The sequence below is a fragment of the Ptychodera flava genome, unplaced genomic scaffold, assembly GCF_041260155.1.
Source record: "Ptychodera flava strain L36383 unplaced genomic scaffold, AS_Pfla_20210202 Scaffold_61__1_contigs__length_779756_pilon, whole genome shotgun sequence".
Classification (NCBI taxonomy): domain Eukaryota; kingdom Metazoa; phylum Hemichordata; class Enteropneusta; family Ptychoderidae; genus Ptychodera; species Ptychodera flava.
Genome location: NW_027248383.1, coordinates 47589 through 65518, shown reverse-complemented (window position 1 = coordinate 65518; position 17930 = coordinate 47589). Strand labels below are relative to the sequence as shown.

Sequence of the window (17930 nt, the reverse complement as noted above, 5' to 3'; positions counted from 1 at the left end):
GCCACATTAGTGATTTGCATTCTTTTTGCAAGCATTCAATCGTGTAGTTTCAATGATGAATCACAAATATTAGAGTATTACACATCACAAAGCATGAAAGGTATTGGGATAATTGAATGGTGAAGTAGTGTCGATTTAATCTGCACATGTAACATCTTTCACTTTTATTTTTAAGTTACACACTTGTTTTTCTGAGTAAGTTGTAATATTGCGACATTCAGCTGTAGGGCACCTAGCGATTTTGATAAATTTGAAAAAAATGTCAAGATCGAATTATCACAAATTAGTTCAATCGTGTTTTCAGTAAATTCTTGAACTCATAACCAACTATATCAATTCTGTTTGTGTTGGTGAATCTCTCAAGCGTTCAAGGTGATATATACGATACCGAAAGACGGTACCTTTGTGTTGATTTAAAATGATTTTATGTATCTAAACAGAGTAGCCTTCTCTATGGAAAAAAAGGAACTACGTGAAAGAGGAAGAAAAAAGTTACACACATTTTGCGCATGTGCATATCTCGTTCGATTTGACATTTGCTCTGCTACCTACAATGTCAAACTAATTTAAAAACTCTGCTCACAATTTAACCTATAAAATAACTACTAGGCAATCATTAAACCGGTTTAATATCCTCAGAAGAGAGCATTAACTTCCTGTCTACACAACACTACAAACTGTACACATCTAAGAAAGACTGCGTTTACAACACTGAAAAATTAACTGTGTTCTATTCTCAGTTACTGAGGTTGAATGCGTCTCATGGATCAGAACTCCAAATGACACTGTTGTATTGGAAGGCACTACAGTAACGTTACACTGCACACTTGATGGGATTGAACCAGATACGGGTTGGCCAAAGTGGTCACAAACATTTCCCATCGATAGAGCTGTGTCAGCTGGCACAATTGTAAACAAAGATGTGTGCAGCAACTGCATGGTATCAGGCAATCATTCCATCGGAGAATACAACCTTCAGATACAAGACGTACAATTGAATCCTGATGAAGGGCAGTGGGAGTGTCGGGCTTTTGGGGTGTCGCCAAGCAGTTACACAGCAGAGTTAATAATATTTGGTATGTTGTATTTTTTAAAGATATCAAATTAAAGCATATTCATTTAACATTTATCATTTTTTAAACAAAATACGTTTGCATATATTAACGTTCCATTATTTGACTTTATGTTCTTCATTACCTTTTTGCATAGCGTTTGGAAATATACATTACTTGACCTCTCTTCCTCTCCTCGTGTTTGCTATTTGTCGGCCTGCGTCTGTGTCTGCCATTGTTACTGTCTGTCTCTCTCTCTGTCTGTCTGTCTGTCTGTCTGTCTGTCTGTCTCTCTGTCTGTCTGTCTGTCTGTCTCTCTCTCTCTCTCTCTCTCTCTCTCTCTCTCTCTCTCTCTCTCTCCTCTCTCTCTCTCTCTCTCTCTCTCTCTCTCTCTCTCTCTCTCTCTCTCTCTCCATAAGAGGAGGATCTAGCCTATCTAGTCTGCAACGTTAGTCCAATAGGACCGAATCGAACTATAGCCAGCGGTGATCTCACAAATCTGACATGTGATTCCGGAAAGGCAGCGCCTCCCGGTGAATTGGTTTGGACAATTAATGGATCAGACACCGAAACGAAAGGTCATCGCCCTCTTATATGGTCAAAGTATTTTCAAAATCTGAGAGCAGTGATGTGTACAGTTGCAAAATACATATCCATCTTTAGAGGTACCACTGACATGTTCAGACGACATGGACGTTTGATATTCAATGTGAGTGGTGATGGTTCATGTACTACGCAATACAATACAATGCAATACAATGCAATACAATACAATACAATACAATACAATACAATACAATACAATACAATACAATACAATACGATACGATACAATACGATACAATACGATACGATACGATACGATACGATACGATACGATACGATACAATACAATGCAATGCAATGCAATGCAATGCAATGCAATGCAATGCAATACAATTCAATACAATACAATACAATACAATACAATACAATACAGTACAGTACAATACAATACAATACAATACAATACAATACAATACAATACAATACAATACAATACAATACAATACAATACAATACAATACAATATACAATACAATACAATACAATACAATACAATACAATACAATACAATACAATACAATACAATACAATACAATACAATACAATACAATACAATACAATACAATACAATACAATACAATACAATACAATACAATACAATACAATACAATACAATACAATACAATACAATACAATACAATACAATAAACATAAACAATAAAAACAATACAATACAATACAATACAATACACAATACAATACAATACAATACAATACAATACAATACAAAAAATACAAACAATACAAACAATACAATACAATACAATACAATACAATACAATACAATACAATACAATACAATACAATACAATACAATACAATACAATACACGAAAGTAAACTAGACCACACTAAACTAAACTACATAGAGAACCAGCTGGTGTTAATGTTCATGAGTACAGAATGTGCAATGAAAATCGCTTGACCTTTTTCCGGATAAGTGAGAAATAGAGACGATATATATATATATATATATATATATATATATATATATATATATATATATATACCAACAGCTTTTAAAAAACAATATTAATCTGTTGATAAGCTTATCGGTTTATTGTTTTCCATATACGCACACATCCGGATGATTATATCGTTTGACAAATGCAAAGCGACCTAGCTGAAAGTATTACATATTTTATTCAGGTAACATTCAAAAGACAGGTACAACTCGGAAATGAATTATGCCCGCGTCTAATAAGACTAATGGACAAAAAATGCTGTTTTGCAGAGTATAAATCTATGTAGGACCATATTAATTAACTGAGTTTTCTTATGATCTCGAACGACTATTGACCTACTTTAACGTCTCTTGAAAATCGTAGTTTGTAAAGCTTAGGTCTTTACAGGAAAGAGGCACATTTTGCGGCTAAACTTTTCCACACGTTGGAGATTTTAATAGTCCACTGTGTGCCAACTTTCCTGACCTGATGACCGAAGCTTTGTTAGCTGCGCATTTGTGATCAGAGCAAAGAAGAAAGGGCACGCTGAATGTGACGCATTAAGACGTTTTGCAGTCCGTTATTTAAACGCTCATACCGACCACCTGAGGAGGGCATCCGCTGGAAATCAGACTAAACACGATGTCGCATCATGCTGGTTGCGTCTTTAAGCAGTCTTCACTAATAATTCACTATATCAACCAATGATGTCAGAGTGTAAATGGGTATTTGGCATTAAATGAAATAATCGTTACGGAAGAAAATAAATTTAGTGTGACTTTAATTTTTGACAGTTACTCCAACTTTTTCGTTATTTAGACCATCCGAGTTCAGTTGAAATTTTATATGATGATGAAGGAAAAGTAAAAGAACACGAAACGTTTTCTGCCACATGTCATGCTGAGGCCAATCCTACACCAAACTACAGATGGTTTAGTCCAACAGGAATATTGCTGTCGACAAAGTCATTGTTAATCATTAACTCGACACAGCGGAGCCAGGCTGGGACATATCGATGCGATGCGAAAAACAAGTTCTATGACAATAGGGAAGGCAATGCCTCAGCTGCAATTGATATCGATGTGCAATGTAAGTAAAACTTATACAGCATTTAAAAACCTTGCTCAAAGTAAATTAATGCATACAAAAATGAAACTGCGGGACAGACAACAAAAGACTGATTAATGAAGACTTATGACAAACTGGGCAGAAAAATAGAACAACACACTGAATGCAAAATTGGACGGTAGTAGTTCTATTGGTAGTTCTATTTGTAGTTCTATTTAGTGCTTGTAGGTAACGGGCAAGAAAAGAGAACAGTGTAAAGTTAGACAGGAAAAGACGAAGAGAAACCAATTCGGAAAAAAAATATATTTATATTAGAGCACGAATCTATCATCTTGTCCTGTCATTTTTGTTAGATTCCCCGACAATAACAACTTTAGAAAACGTAACAACAGTAGAGGGGGATACAGTACAGCTTGAATGTAATGCGGAGGCCAATCCTAGAGCACTTATTTATTGGACACTGCCAGATGCTACTGAATATCATGAGGCTGAACTGATATTGGAAGACATCAAACGAACACATGCCGGTTTTTACACTTGTTCTGCTATTAATATTCTTTTCGACGGACAGCTTGGGAAAGATGAAAGAACTATAAATGTCGATGTCCAATGTAAGTAAACATCTTACGGTGTAGGATTGCATATAAGCTAATACAATACGGGTTGTCAAAATGAGGAAATCTCATAAGGTCAACATGGAATTCCCACGTTGTCGGGTAAGCTGGACCAATTGCTGAACGCTGCATTACTATTGAAACATACGTTTAAAAAAAGCGGAACTTGATCCCACCTGTTGCAAACATTGATTACGAACCATAGAAGGCTGCAATGTGATACATTCGTGAAGTTGTGAGTGGAAATTATTTTGACGCATGTTATCGAGATATGCATCTCTCTCTCTCTCTCTCTCTCTCTCTCTCTCTCTCTCTCTCTCTCTCTCTCTCTCTCGTCTCTCTACTCTCTCTCTCTCTCTCTCTCTCTCCTCTCTCCCACACACACCACACACAAACACACATCCCATGTACATGCCACTCCACAAATAGGACATGAAAACGTTGACCAGTTGCACCAACACAGATAGGTGAACCAGACTTTGCCGCAGGCATTGATGAATCTGTTATCCTAACTATTGAAGTTGAAGCGAATCCCTTACCCGTATCCTTCAGTGAATGCGGCTCGGTGATTTTGAACCTTCCCAATACTGACCAACACACAAACCACAAGTAGTCTTTTTCATAAGGAGTACAACTCAAGATCACTTTGGTGCTACGTTGTACATGGTGTCAATAGCATAGGCACTGGGAGATTTCAAGTCGCCTTATTTCAAAAAGGTAAAATAATACTTTGGAAATAGTTTATCGGAAGGAATCAGTCTTTCCGTACCTAGGTAACGCGGCCTTGTCGATTTTTCCGTGTAATATTCTGAGAGCTGAATTTTAACAATTCTTCAAATCACTTTGATGCCTTATTGAACTATGAAGAATCTCCCCTATCATCTCCCTCCTCCCAATCATCACCATTATCATCACCGTCATCATCATCATCATCATCATCATGATCATCATAAGAATCGTCATAATTATTACCATCAAGGGCATCGTCGCCGTTGTCGTTATGATCATCAAGTAGGCGGAATAAAACATACATCCTAATATAATCTACATGCAATTATTGATTGTCAAATTCATAAATTTTGCGGCAATGTTTAATTAAATATTATTGTTTTTATTGGCATTAAATGCAGCGATCAAATTCCTATTGAGATCATTTATTGAAGAAATTGGTCGAGAACGCCTGTCATTTTCCACACTTTGTCAAGACTTTGCAGTACTGCCACTTCTTCCCGATGACTTCATTAGTTGCAGTTCAATGGACTTAGTCTATTTCTTGGAATTTTATACAGTTATGTAGTTACGACATGACTCAAGAAAAAGTGTATCTCATGCATTCATTGCTTTCGTATTATGTGATATCTCCGGGCGCATATGAACAATGTGTTTTTTGAATTCAGGATATTGTAAAATGGCATAACTTTGTACATCTATTCTTCCTTTATTTCAATCAAAATGCATACATGCATACAGTTTAACCTGTCAGCATATCATGTACGAGTGTAACGACCAGTGCAGTTGTTCATAATTCAGTTTTATATAACCGCAAGGAGAGTTACTTTTCAAATGATAAAATTTCATATTATGCTCAATGCATCGCCATAACATGCCTAATAATATTGATTTTAAGGTTTCACTATACTTGAGGGACGAAATGAAAGCGGTTTCAATATCACAATATCAATAAAATACGATGAAAATCTAAATATCGCTGTTGTAGACGATTTCTGGGATAACTGTCCTTTCGTATTTTATCAAAAATTGATTTATCTACTCCCCCGATGTTATACGATCCGTTGTTCATATTCTAATTACAATTCATTACCATTGATCAAACACCTCACACGTACTCTTCAAATGCAATTCTAGACAAATTTTTTCTCGAAACAATGCGAAATTATTTAAACAAAAGTACTCTGTTCTGTGCTCGCAAATAGAAGTGCCTGAACCACCGCAGTTAGAAGCCTCAGGAAAGACCCACAACAGGTTACTGATTAAAATCATTCCTGGTTTCGATGGAAGGGATCCAGAAAACATTTACTTCCTCGTTGAATACGGATCCAAAGGGGACGATTTTCTCGTTGGACTGGGAGTGGTTCTAATGATCTCCTGGCAGATATCCAGGACCTCGATGAGTCAACGACCTATGAAGTAAGAGGCTATGCAATCAACAGTGTAGGAACAAGTGACAAGTCAGATTTATATGAAATAGACACAATGAGTAAGTGTATAATCCCCGTCAGTATATTGGAAACTGTTGAAGGCCAAGTTATCGTCGAATCAATTTATACTGAACACTGCTGTTTCTATCTCACAAACTAAAATGTTTCTTGGAATCTGGTGACAGGCCACCGATTAACATATCATCAAAGCACAGGCAAAGAGAAAAAACAGACTAGAAACAGGTATTGTTCAAGGAGTGACGTGGTTGCGTATTCCTCTTCATATAAGTCTCGCCTCAGGTAGATGGTATTGTCTCTGCTTTTCGAAGAGTGCCGAACATGCATTCTTCGGTAGTTTCCGGATTTTCGCAATTTTCAGCAAAACTATGTTTGGCAAAATTCGTATTGTTGTTGTCGTGTAGTGCTGAGCAGAATTGATTTGCTGGCGAAAACGAGAAAAGGTTTGAGCCTCGCGTATGTGAGTTTTACCTTTTCTTTAAAAGTAGCTCTCATATTTTTATGAATATATATAACAAGTGTGTTTCAAACCAATTTGAAAGTCTTTTATCGATACTGTCAGACTTTAATCAATAGTTTACGATCAGTCATATAGTCTTCTACAAGTCCGCATGAGAGGAAGTGTTTATGTAAACTGCTGGCGTGTTATGTTTTGACTGGCGTGAAGCAGTGTTTCTGCATTGAGGCACACAAAGTAAAAATGTCTCTTGGCGACAGCCAGCGCGATACCATCTCGTCCTACTTTTCGCATAATCTCAGGCAATTATGAACCACGCAAGAAGTCACAAAAAAGTCTGACACCTGTGGAGCTTATGATGAAAAAAACATTGTTGATCGAGATGGCCATGACAAAAGGTGTGCTGCATTTCTAGTCTGTTTTTTCTCTTTGTTCGTGATCAAAGTTGGAGGAATAAAACCCCTACGAAGGAATTAACATTGCAATAGTCAAGTAAAAATGTAATTGAGTCTTTAATGAATAATACTAAACGTTTAACAGGAGTAATATTGCACTTGTTTAGTGTGTAGTTTGAAATTGTTAATAAATTCATTTTCTTACTTCTTTATACATCTGTTAATGCTTTAGAAAAGCCGGAAGTGTTTTACTTTGAATCTAACAACACTTTGACTTGGACAAATTACGGAAAAGGAAGCTTGACAGAAAATTGCGTGAAAATCGAAATGTCGATCGAAAGTGAATGGCTTGTTCTTGAAGAGTGTTATTCATCCGACTCAAATTGCTATGAAGTGGAGACCGAAGTAGACAATGACGTCATGTTTCGCATAGCATTCTGCTTGGAGGTAAACATTTGTGACAGTGAATACCACAAAGCCGTAGGTAAGCTATTTTGTGACGTGTTTGCTTTACACCGAAGTTAAAATGTACACAAGAGTTATTAAATTAAGTCCAACATTGGTTCTCAATATCAAGACGTAAAGTAGCGTTGAACCTGGGTAACGGGTAATACGGTAAATGACATGTTTGATCATATCGCAAGAAACATTTTCTCAAGCCGTGTTGCGTTGTATATGCCGGACTGAAACAATAGTTTCTTGTTAGCGATAAGTTAGTGTAAGTGCATGAAAGGCTATCTGAACTGTGTGGTTTAATCTATCGTTATTTCGGACATAAAACTTACGATTTGAAATACCTGTACGTTAGGCTAAAATCCTTATTCAGATACAGTGTTCTAAGATTTATGTTTATGCGATGGGCGCACCCTATTGTATTTTTAATTATTCAAATACAATTAACTTTACGTAGGTATTTTCTATCATTAACAGTCTATATACCTTCTACTGGTGGCACTAATATATCACTTCTTGGTCTAATATTTGGTTTACTCGGCGTTGGAATCGTCGTATTAATAATATTCGGAGTATGGTGGAATAAAAGGAGAAAAGGCAAGCCAAAAGATAATGTGAGTTATTGACATAAACGCGTTTATATATCGCCTAAACTTGAAATAGGCAATTTTCCGTTCAACGCAAGATTTTACATTCAAGATCTTGCATGACTACCAATTTAAGAAAACATTGCATAGAAATCCGTACAGCTCTACTTCGGCAAAGTATCGAGTGAAGTTTCAATGAAATCTATTCACCGAACAACCTCATTAATTTATTTCCAGGATGCTTCTGTCAACGACATACCACAACATCAAAATAATGAGAATTACAGTCAGCATCCTTATGAAGATATTGATACACAGATATCTGTGTCAGAGGTAAGACCATGATTTATATACCACTCTATTTCGAAGATTTTGGAGCCTGTAAGTATTTCCAGACATAACAATGTCTGCTATGTTTAGTAAAGAAGGAACCTGGCCTTTAAAGGAGAAACCGAGAATTTGTAAGAGTAGACCGGATCTAGAAATATCAATGGTAATTACATGTACTTGGTTAATGACATAAAGAGGCATTAACGGCGTAATATTGATACCATTCCTTGGATAATCGTTATACTGTGCATTGCATAAAATAAAGAGACAAAATCCATGTGCTTTTAGTTCCAATAAGTAATTACCCACTATATAGAAAAGCCAATCACTTTAAAAGCAATATTAGTAGTAAACATTCAGTATTGTTCAAATGACAATAGCTACATTTGCCTTTCAAATATAGTGTGAAGTTATAATCAGTCTGAAAACAGTTATGAAGCTAAGACATTCGAACACGATTGGAACTATTTTGGGAAAATTGGATGAGAGTAATTATTAGGAAAATGTAACGAAATCGAAATTTTTACAGCTGAAATTTTACAAAATGATAGAATAGTGTAAAATGTGGAATATTTTTCTCATCGAACAAAACAACGAAAATACAACGATTTTTGCATACCTCATTCATTGGATTCACTTTAAGAAAAAAAGTTCATTTTTGGGGGTAATATACTAACGAAAACGAGACAAAATGCTTAAAATTTCTCTAATTGACGACTTTTGAGTCAGGGCACTTTTGAAATGCCCCTGACTTTTTCGTGAATTTAAGGCCTCAAAAACATTAAATTGAGTCAGGGCACATTTTAAATGACCCTGACTGACTTAACTCTAAATCAATCGAAAAACTTCATTTTGTTCGAGGAAAAGTGACAAACTGAGATTATTACTAGTGTTTCAGTAATGAAGAAACTCCAGACAAGCTCGCATATTTTCATTCAAATATGAATATTGTTCAAATGTTTTGAACAATATTGCATTAGATACTATCATGCACTGATTCTTACTCATAACATTTCAACAGCATTGTAAATTTTGAATAAAATTTTAAAGATGGTAAGCAAATATGGTGAAAATTAGACAAATTTCTAAAATTTTCGAGAAATTGCGCCAATCCAATTATCCCAATTTAGTTCCAATCGTGTTTTCGCTAAATGAAACAAAAAAGGAATTTCTTTACTTTTAACAAGAAGTCGATAGAACTAATGCAACGAATTTAATACTGTGGTTTTCGCTGACCTGGTGTCAACACAGGAACTAGAAATACTGCCTGCATTGAGGAGTTGCCAACGTTTCCAGGCATAATTATCGTCTAGGCAGTAGCCTAATAAAAGTCGTTGACAAATAAATAAACTGTGAGAAAGTTGAAACATTGTCTGGACGGAGGCAGCGAGGATTAAAAATAACACCTCACATCTACACAAATTCCGCTCAGAACCCACCATTTGCTTGAGTATTGAGTGAATCTAGTGGTATTGCTTTGACTACATCTGACCTCCTTCATAGAGTGTATTTATTGTGATCGACCGATATTACCACTGGATAATTACACGAGACTGTGTTGACGAGGGAGGTTTATGTCTAGTTCGTGTATTGCCAACGGGTCAACGCAACGGTGGTTCATTTTTGAAAAGCTGTGCTCAATAAAGAGCGATAATAGTAAAAAATTATCACCTTGGCGACCTCTTCTATCAAAACCAATTATTTTCCTGCGACCTTAACAATTTCCTATCAAACGACTTAGCCGCATACCAACACACGACAATGCAGTCGACTATCCCATGCATTAAGGGACATAATGAGTTATTAAACTGATTTCAATTTGTACCTAACATCTCTGTTTAGAAACTCTATTTAAAAAACGCTATTTTTTAAAATACGAATCATTCAAACGCAGGTACAAGTGAATCCATCCATCTTGACTGGCTGCTACAATGATAATTTTTTAGAAATCATGAGAAATAACAACAATATTTATCAGTTGGTTTATATATTGATAACGATAAATGCAAAGTTTTAGGGAGTTATAAATGGGGGAAAAATCCTATTCTTTTCTGAAACAGATAACGAAGGCGAACACGGAAATTGTACAGAAAGAGATAGAAAGCACAAAGTCAGAAAATGAGCATCACTATCTTTGCCCTGTATCAACAAATCAAACAATCTTCGCTGAGTGTCATGCCAATACACAGGTTAGTCCCGACTCACGCACGGAAGAAAGAGAAGTCCGGCAAAATGTGAGTAATCTACTGAACACTTGTCCTAGTTCATCATAATAAATAGAATTTTACGTGTAATACAGCATACTGATTATTCAAAATAATAAAATAAACAATAAACCGATATAAATAGATAAGATAAATTATGTAGAGCCGAGTATCCATCAACACTGGCGCTTCACACTAAGTCACAGTTAAGCTCGTTAGAATAAATTTGTGGTAAAAGCTGAGATCTGAAGGCAAGAATGTTGGGAGCTCATCAGATATGAGCTGGTAGTTTTTTCCATAGAATTATTGAATACTAGTCTGATGATCTGTCGCCATATGACTTCATCCGAGTTTGCGGTCTTATCATTTACTCATTAGCAGCTGCAGTAAAAGCATACTGCTAAAACTATACCAATCATCATTAACAATTCTTGAATGTCATCCCGTCTACTAATAATGAACACGGAAGGAGATTTCATGCAAAATAAGTCGTCCTTGCATGTAATTAACTCACCAGGATAACGGAAACACGGAACAAGATAAAGCAGGTTCAGTGAGAGCAAGTCCCGGTACAGAAAATGAATACATTAGTATGGAAGGAAGTGATGGGGATAAAATTGAATACATGAAAATGAAAGGAGGCAAGAGCGACAAAGGTGAAGTGGTTAACGTTGATCAAGTTGAGGATATCAAGAGTAGCTCATCTAGTTTGAATGCTACGAATAACACAGATGAATCAATCTCACCACTGTAGAGAGGATAAATAACACCCATAAAAAGATTGAGACCGATCGTTCATTGGTCAATCACAGGCGAGAAAATTTTCACAGTAACGCACGGTCCCTCTACGGTGCAAAAGAGCATAACAGGAGGGATCGTGACCATGGCGGAAGCTTTCATTCTTGAGCTTTTCAAAATTGGCTGCACCTGACACTCCACACAAGACGACACCCCCAGCATATTCTCATTAATCTTCAATAGTAGCTGTCTTTCCTCTTATATTTTTCATAGTAAGCACTCGAATAAATTCGGGTCAGCTAAAAATTAAAAAGACGTCCGGGAAATTGCCCAATTCCCCAACTTTTAATGTAAGCAAAAAATAATCATGTATTTTCAACGTTCTGACTGAAATTAAGAATCAGTCTGAAAGAAACAACAAGAGGAAAAAGAAAACCTGTTTTTCTTTTGGAGCATAAAACTCGGGTCGCGATGATGTTGTGCAAAAAGCCCTCTCGTATGGACAGATTTTTTTGTGTGCAATCATGCACATGATTTTAGTGTTCTTTAACTTGTACGCTACTTAGTTTATTGCGTCTATAAGACATCCATATATCCGTAGGAAATTAAAAGTAGAGAAAACCGACATTTTGATAAATAGATAAAACTTTAGCATAACACAAGACAAACCCTTTAATTTGTAAACGCTTATAATGTCTCACTTTTTCGCTATATTTCCATCTATTATCAAAATGTGCATTATGTTGAACGCTCACCATCATAAGAATTAAGAAAAAGCTGCCTTCTTATTTCGGCGTGATTCCTGCACACGGGATTACGCTGGATTAACGGAATATACAGGCTATCCCTATTAGTCGCAAGGTAATTTATATGTAGCGAAACTTAACTATATTCAGGCCTTGAATCGATCGAGACATTTCATTGATATTACGACCCCATTACAACGATAGGCATTCTGCAAATATTACATTTTAGCGTAATAAGCTAACATTTACACTGCGTACTTTAGGCAGTGTATAAATTTGCAAATATGTACGAACTTGCGTTTTATTAATAAAACACACATTATAAAAACTAATCAGTCACATTTTGAATACAATACTTTTAAAGTGTACTTGTCAATGACCGATACATTTCAAATGAAGTTACAAGATGGTTACCATTATATAGATTTATTATGCAAGCGTCTTCGTTCGAATATAAGCTTGTGACCAGTGAAACGATCAAACTGTACTGTCTGTAAAGACAACTGTGGCACTAGACTGCTTTCCAGGAAAGAAGCTTTGATTCGATTTATTGCAGGTAATAGCAAGGGAACATTGATTTTTTTTCTGTGATGTTAAACCTTACAATGATTTCGTAAACTCGTTATCTAATCAACGCTATCACTGTAGAATGGAGCAATATATACGTGGACAGCAATTCACCATGACGATCTCTCATCGTTGCACGATACAGCGATAACCTTTCGGAATCCAGATACACACCATCACAGGCACAGTAAGTGAGGCTACCCACAATTCTCCATGATCTGTACACACGGAGAGCACTCACTCAACTGAAGCACATTTCTTCAGTACAGAACAACCTGGTCCATATTTCAAAATTCTGGCAACATAATTCTGATAATCATAATTTTCTGATTTCTCACTGTGAATAATGAGAAGATCAACCCCTTTTCCACGGAGGAGATAGCAATTTTGTAATTTTGTCGACAGAGATTTTTGACAGCCATACACAATATTTTCAAGGAAACTAGGGAACAAGTTGCATCTGTGTTAGGAAAAGAAAGGTATTGTTTTTTCAATGTTCGTAACAAAGGAAATTTGCATGTCTGACAGGTGGTATGATGAGACCATCTTAGTTGCTGATAACTTTATCTTGACAAGTGTGTAATTTTTAGCACCTCCAAACATCGACTTCTCATTCAATTTACTCTTAAATTTTAAACATAATCAATGATTTTGGAACATAGTTTTAACAAATAATCCTGAACTTAAATTTTAATTTAAAAATGGTTAAGAAACTGATAAAATTGAAAAAGCCTTTAGCAAAAATGTCTGAGTGAACAAATCAAGGGGAATTGTTGGTAGCCTCACTTACTGTGACAGGGTCATATGTACCAGTAAGTTATTCATCATATGCAAATCAAAATGCACTAGCTTGCGATCAAGTCGTTCAGAAAAAAAAAACCAAAAAACGAAAATAGGAATTAACATTTTGGAATTATGTACTTAAAAATATGAATGGAATGTTGTGAAGACCTAAAGGCAATGGCCCTCCGCCAGAGAGCACACCTACAAATTAAGGAAACATGATGTGGCCATTGAGGGCGCACTACTACTGTCATCTATATTGTTCAACTTATAAATAACATTTCATATTACAAAAAAGTAGAAGTAAATGTACAATGGGAACGAGGCACTAAACATATTTTTAACCATGGCATAAAAGTGTATTTAAACTATATCAGTGTGTTAAGTTCGCCCTATTTATTTCTGATTGGACGGCAGCTATTAAAGTCGGCTGTGGAAAATAAACCAAGGAAAATATGACCCTTCAACTTGGTTATGGAAGCTTAATGAGAGAGAGAGAGAGAGAGAGGAGAGAGAGAGAGAGAGAGAGAAGAGAGAGAGAGAGAGAGAGAGAGAGAGAGAGAGAGATATTTCGGCGCTATGTATATATAATTATTTGAGAGATATAGATAAATTAATGAATAGCTATGGAAATATTCTGTAAAACCGATTGAGTATTTGATCAAAACAGCGTTGTCATTTTTGTCGTCTGCGTCACTTCCATAACCATATCGTGTACACGTACTATCTGTCGTTCAAGCGAACAGTGCTCTGTCCCGAGCGCTGTATATTGGGAGACGTCTGAGACGACGACCAACATTTCATTTTTCTTTCTCCGTTTGGGTACTAAAGCTTTCAAGGAACAGTTTTAACGCCAGGTATAAAGTATACTTATATTAGCAATAAAAACCTTCCGAAGCCGATTTGAGTACAATCCGAGCTCTGTTTGTAATATATTTTACCCAAAATGAGATATAAATGTACCTGAACGAGGCTGGGTATTTGCAGAAACCATATGTTTTCTTGCCGCGTTAAGGTCAACTTTTTCAAAACAACATTATCATTCGAAATTATACTATGTAAGTAAGAAGGTCGAATCCAAACTTTGTCAATTATGATAAAGAAATTACATATAGTGACAATTTTTATAATCTCTAATTTATATTTTGAGCATTGTCTTATACATACTGGTACTATTAAATAAGGGAGGCATTTGGAAAAAGAAGACTAGTAGTAAGAAATGTGGGAACTATTCAGGTTTAAAGCTGTCGGTGTTCTTAATGAGCACGATTGAAACAATTTACTAATTCAGATTCAATTTCATGACGTGACATTGTATGGGAGCACCTTCGTCTGAGGAATAAACAGTGTGCAAGGACACTGATATAACCACTGTCACACGTGTTTGAATAGCAACACAACTTGAAGTTTTAATATTCTGCTGTGAGAATGATGAGCAATCAGTGTTCGTAGAGTCATATTCAACACCTATTGCCTGGTCATGAAGGCTATTGCCCCCGTCTATTACCCCGAGGGGCCGTGTGTTACCAGAAACATATCGGTATAGTGATGTGTTTCTGGTAACACACGGTCACGAGGGGTAATAGACGGGCGCTATAGCCCGAATAAAGACCAGGCTATAGGTGTTTTATAACACACCACATGCTCATGTTGTATTGTTATATAGTTTTAAATGTGTTTTGATATTTTGCACCGCAACAATCCATTGTGACAAGTTTAAGCTTGCTGGGCGGTTTTTCCCCGCGATTTCAGATGTACGTGGTACCACCATCTTTCAAAATATATTCTAAGCATACCTAGCAACATCCTTGGTTGCACTTTAATCTTTTCCGTCGATGAGCTGTTCAATATTTTACGCTGTTGGAATGTTGGAAAATGGAAAATGTTGGAAAATCTGTTTTAGAGAATGTGTCGTCACCTATCCCGGACGCACATCAAGTTCTAGTCACCCGCCATTGTTGCATAGCTGCAGGCGACACTACGGTCACGTGACCGGACACTTTTCCAAATTTGGTCAGGACTATTTGCAATAAAGCACACCCAGCGATGGTATACCACGAGATTTTGACCAGTTCACGACATATATGCCCGAGCGACAGTGCATATATGAAGTGAACAGGTCAAAATCGAGTGGTATACCGTCGCTGGGTGTGATTTATTGTTATTATATCATAAAGGATTTTGGCTCTTGCCGAGAGCTCGCTCGCGCGTGTGCCAGCCGTGGTGTATCGACAATATATCACGGTCTTTTCGCGTCTCGACCAATCAGATTGCTGCATTTGCGCGTTCAATATACTGGTATGATATAAAAGGTTTTATAGCACCACACTGTACAATGCAATGGTATACTGGAGACTGATTCAGCGCAATGACTGTGTTCATAGCACATCACGGTTGGTGACCTCATTCACATACCACTGCAGGGTCAGTTGCCGGTTATCTATTCATATGCAAATCACAATAGTCTCTGCATGCAATGGCTGAAAACTGGCTTCAAAATCAGTGTAAGGAATAGCCAAACCAGTCTAACCAGAACGGAGCGTAAAACGTCATATTTTAGTGAAAGCTACACGCTATAACAGTTTTGCAAAATACCCCTACTAGTGTGCAATTAAATTCAAGAAATTCTCCCTTCTGACTCCTTTTTTCCTACAGGCCTCCCAATTATTGCATTTTCCGTCTCACACGACTTCGCCTTCAAACAAATATAACTTATTTCACCTTCTCATAATAATGACGGAGGTTGCACTTATGAAATACGTTTTTCTATTGTTGACAAAGCGGAAAACCTCCCTTCAGATATCTAAAATACTGTTCGTTCGCCAGATGGACCAGGTTCAGATTGTTGCCCTCTTACTTATAAAAAAATACGTTTAATTTGACCAGGAAGAAAGAGCTTGCGCCCAATTACAATTCGAGAAAAAAAGAAAAAAATACAAGACAAAACATACATCGAGAAAATAAATAAATGACAAAACATGTAACAAAAAACTGAAAATGTGAGAAAAAAATTAACACGAATATGTCGTATAAAATAAGAACCTGCAGATTGTATCATAGCATCATTAAAAATAGTATCATTAAAATATCAAAACTCTGATTCGTTAAAATAGTATTTAGAAATTTCAGAGATCGTTGTAGGTATGCAAACGTGTGCACATTATTCTTAGATAATGTTGATTTGAAATGCTGTACAAAGTGTAAAGAACGGGAAGGTACTTTAAAAATACATTCTCCAAAATTTCAGGACAATTGTAAAGAGAAAACACACAATTATAAAAGAAAGTCATACCTAAAAATTGTCTACTGTAAAAGCGGAAGTTTGAAAAATGTACTAAGTGACTTGTAGTTATTTGATGAGTATACATGCCAACTCTGCAACAAAAGTATTTTACAAATTTACACTGGAGCCTTTCCAGTCGATTGATAAGGTAATGTTGATTTAGAGACCAACCTGGCTGGCGTACTCAAGTTGGCTTCTTATACTTAGTGTTATGTATTAAATCGTAAGGGTGTTAACATTGCAAGACTTGCTGGAAGTACGTTTAACAAAACCCCAACAATTTAAGCAGTAAATGTACTGCATGTTTCTCATTGACACTATGTGAAAAAGCCAGAATCCATCAAGCATTGTTGTGGATTCCTCCGTGGATTCAATCAGAATCCAAGGGAATCCAGAGATATCCATTGTGGGTACTCAGGGAATCCTAAGGTATCCAATTATGGATTCTTCTATATACGGAACACTTTTAGAATCCACAGCAGAATCCATTACAGCATTTTAATGGATTCCATAAGACAGTCTCCTGAATAATCCTGTGCAGGATTTCAATGGATTCTGCGTGAAATTAGTGATCATGGGAATCCACCCTCCTGCCTTAAATTTTCCCATGGTACCTTGCGTGAAATCGAATAAAATTATCACTGCTCTGCTGTCATTCCTTTTAATTTTTTGAATTTCTCATGAGTCAATATTTACTTGAAACAGTAACCTGAACCTTTTGCACATTTTGTACTGTTTCATCATTTTATTTTCATAATTGTATACCAAAATAACCTTGTATTCTGCTTCTAAACATGGCCTCTGTATCCTTTATGTTATTTTTGACAGATCCATTTCAAAAGGCCTTACTTCAGTGCAATTATCAACAATTACACTGGTAATGATGCATAGACATGCTTAGAAAATAGATATGGGGCAGTTCTATTA

General features: G+C 36.3%; 1 protein-coding gene and 1 long non-coding RNA gene across 2 annotated transcripts; both read left to right on the top strand.

The window, feature by feature from the left end:
• The first annotated feature begins 1713 nt into the window (after positions 1-1713).
• On the top strand, positions 1714-4274 carry LOC139128626 (uncharacterized). The gene is made up of 3 exons (XR_011551358.1): positions 1714-1761; positions 3421-3690; positions 4023-4274. It is a non-coding gene; the product is annotated as an uncharacterized lncRNA (long non-coding RNA).
• Positions 4275-6371: 2097 nt separating this feature from the next.
• Positions 6372-12244, top strand: LOC139128616 (uncharacterized). Its single transcript, XM_070694357.1, has 6 exons — positions 6372-6501; positions 7545-7796; positions 8243-8379; positions 8590-8685; positions 10743-10916; positions 11404-12244. The coding sequence occupies exons 1-6, from the start codon at positions 6498-6500 to the stop codon at positions 11638-11640; spliced, it is 900 nt and encodes a 299-aa protein (XP_070550458.1). The 5' UTR covers positions 6372-6497; the 3' UTR covers positions 11641-12244.
• Positions 12245-17930: the final 5686 nt, after the last annotated feature.

What these genes read in the sequence shown, in the direction of transcription:
- LOC139128616 (XM_070694357.1), top strand. An exon ending in CACAGATATCTGTGTCAGAG is followed by an intron (nt 8,686 to 10,742) that starts GTAAGACCATGA and finishes TTTCTGAAACAG; the next exon opens with ATAACGAAGGCGAACACGGA. An exon ending in AAAGAGAAGTCCGGCAAAAT is followed by an intron (nt 10,917 to 11,403) that starts GTGAGTAATCTA and finishes TTAACTCACCAG; the next exon opens with GATAACGGAAACACGGAACA.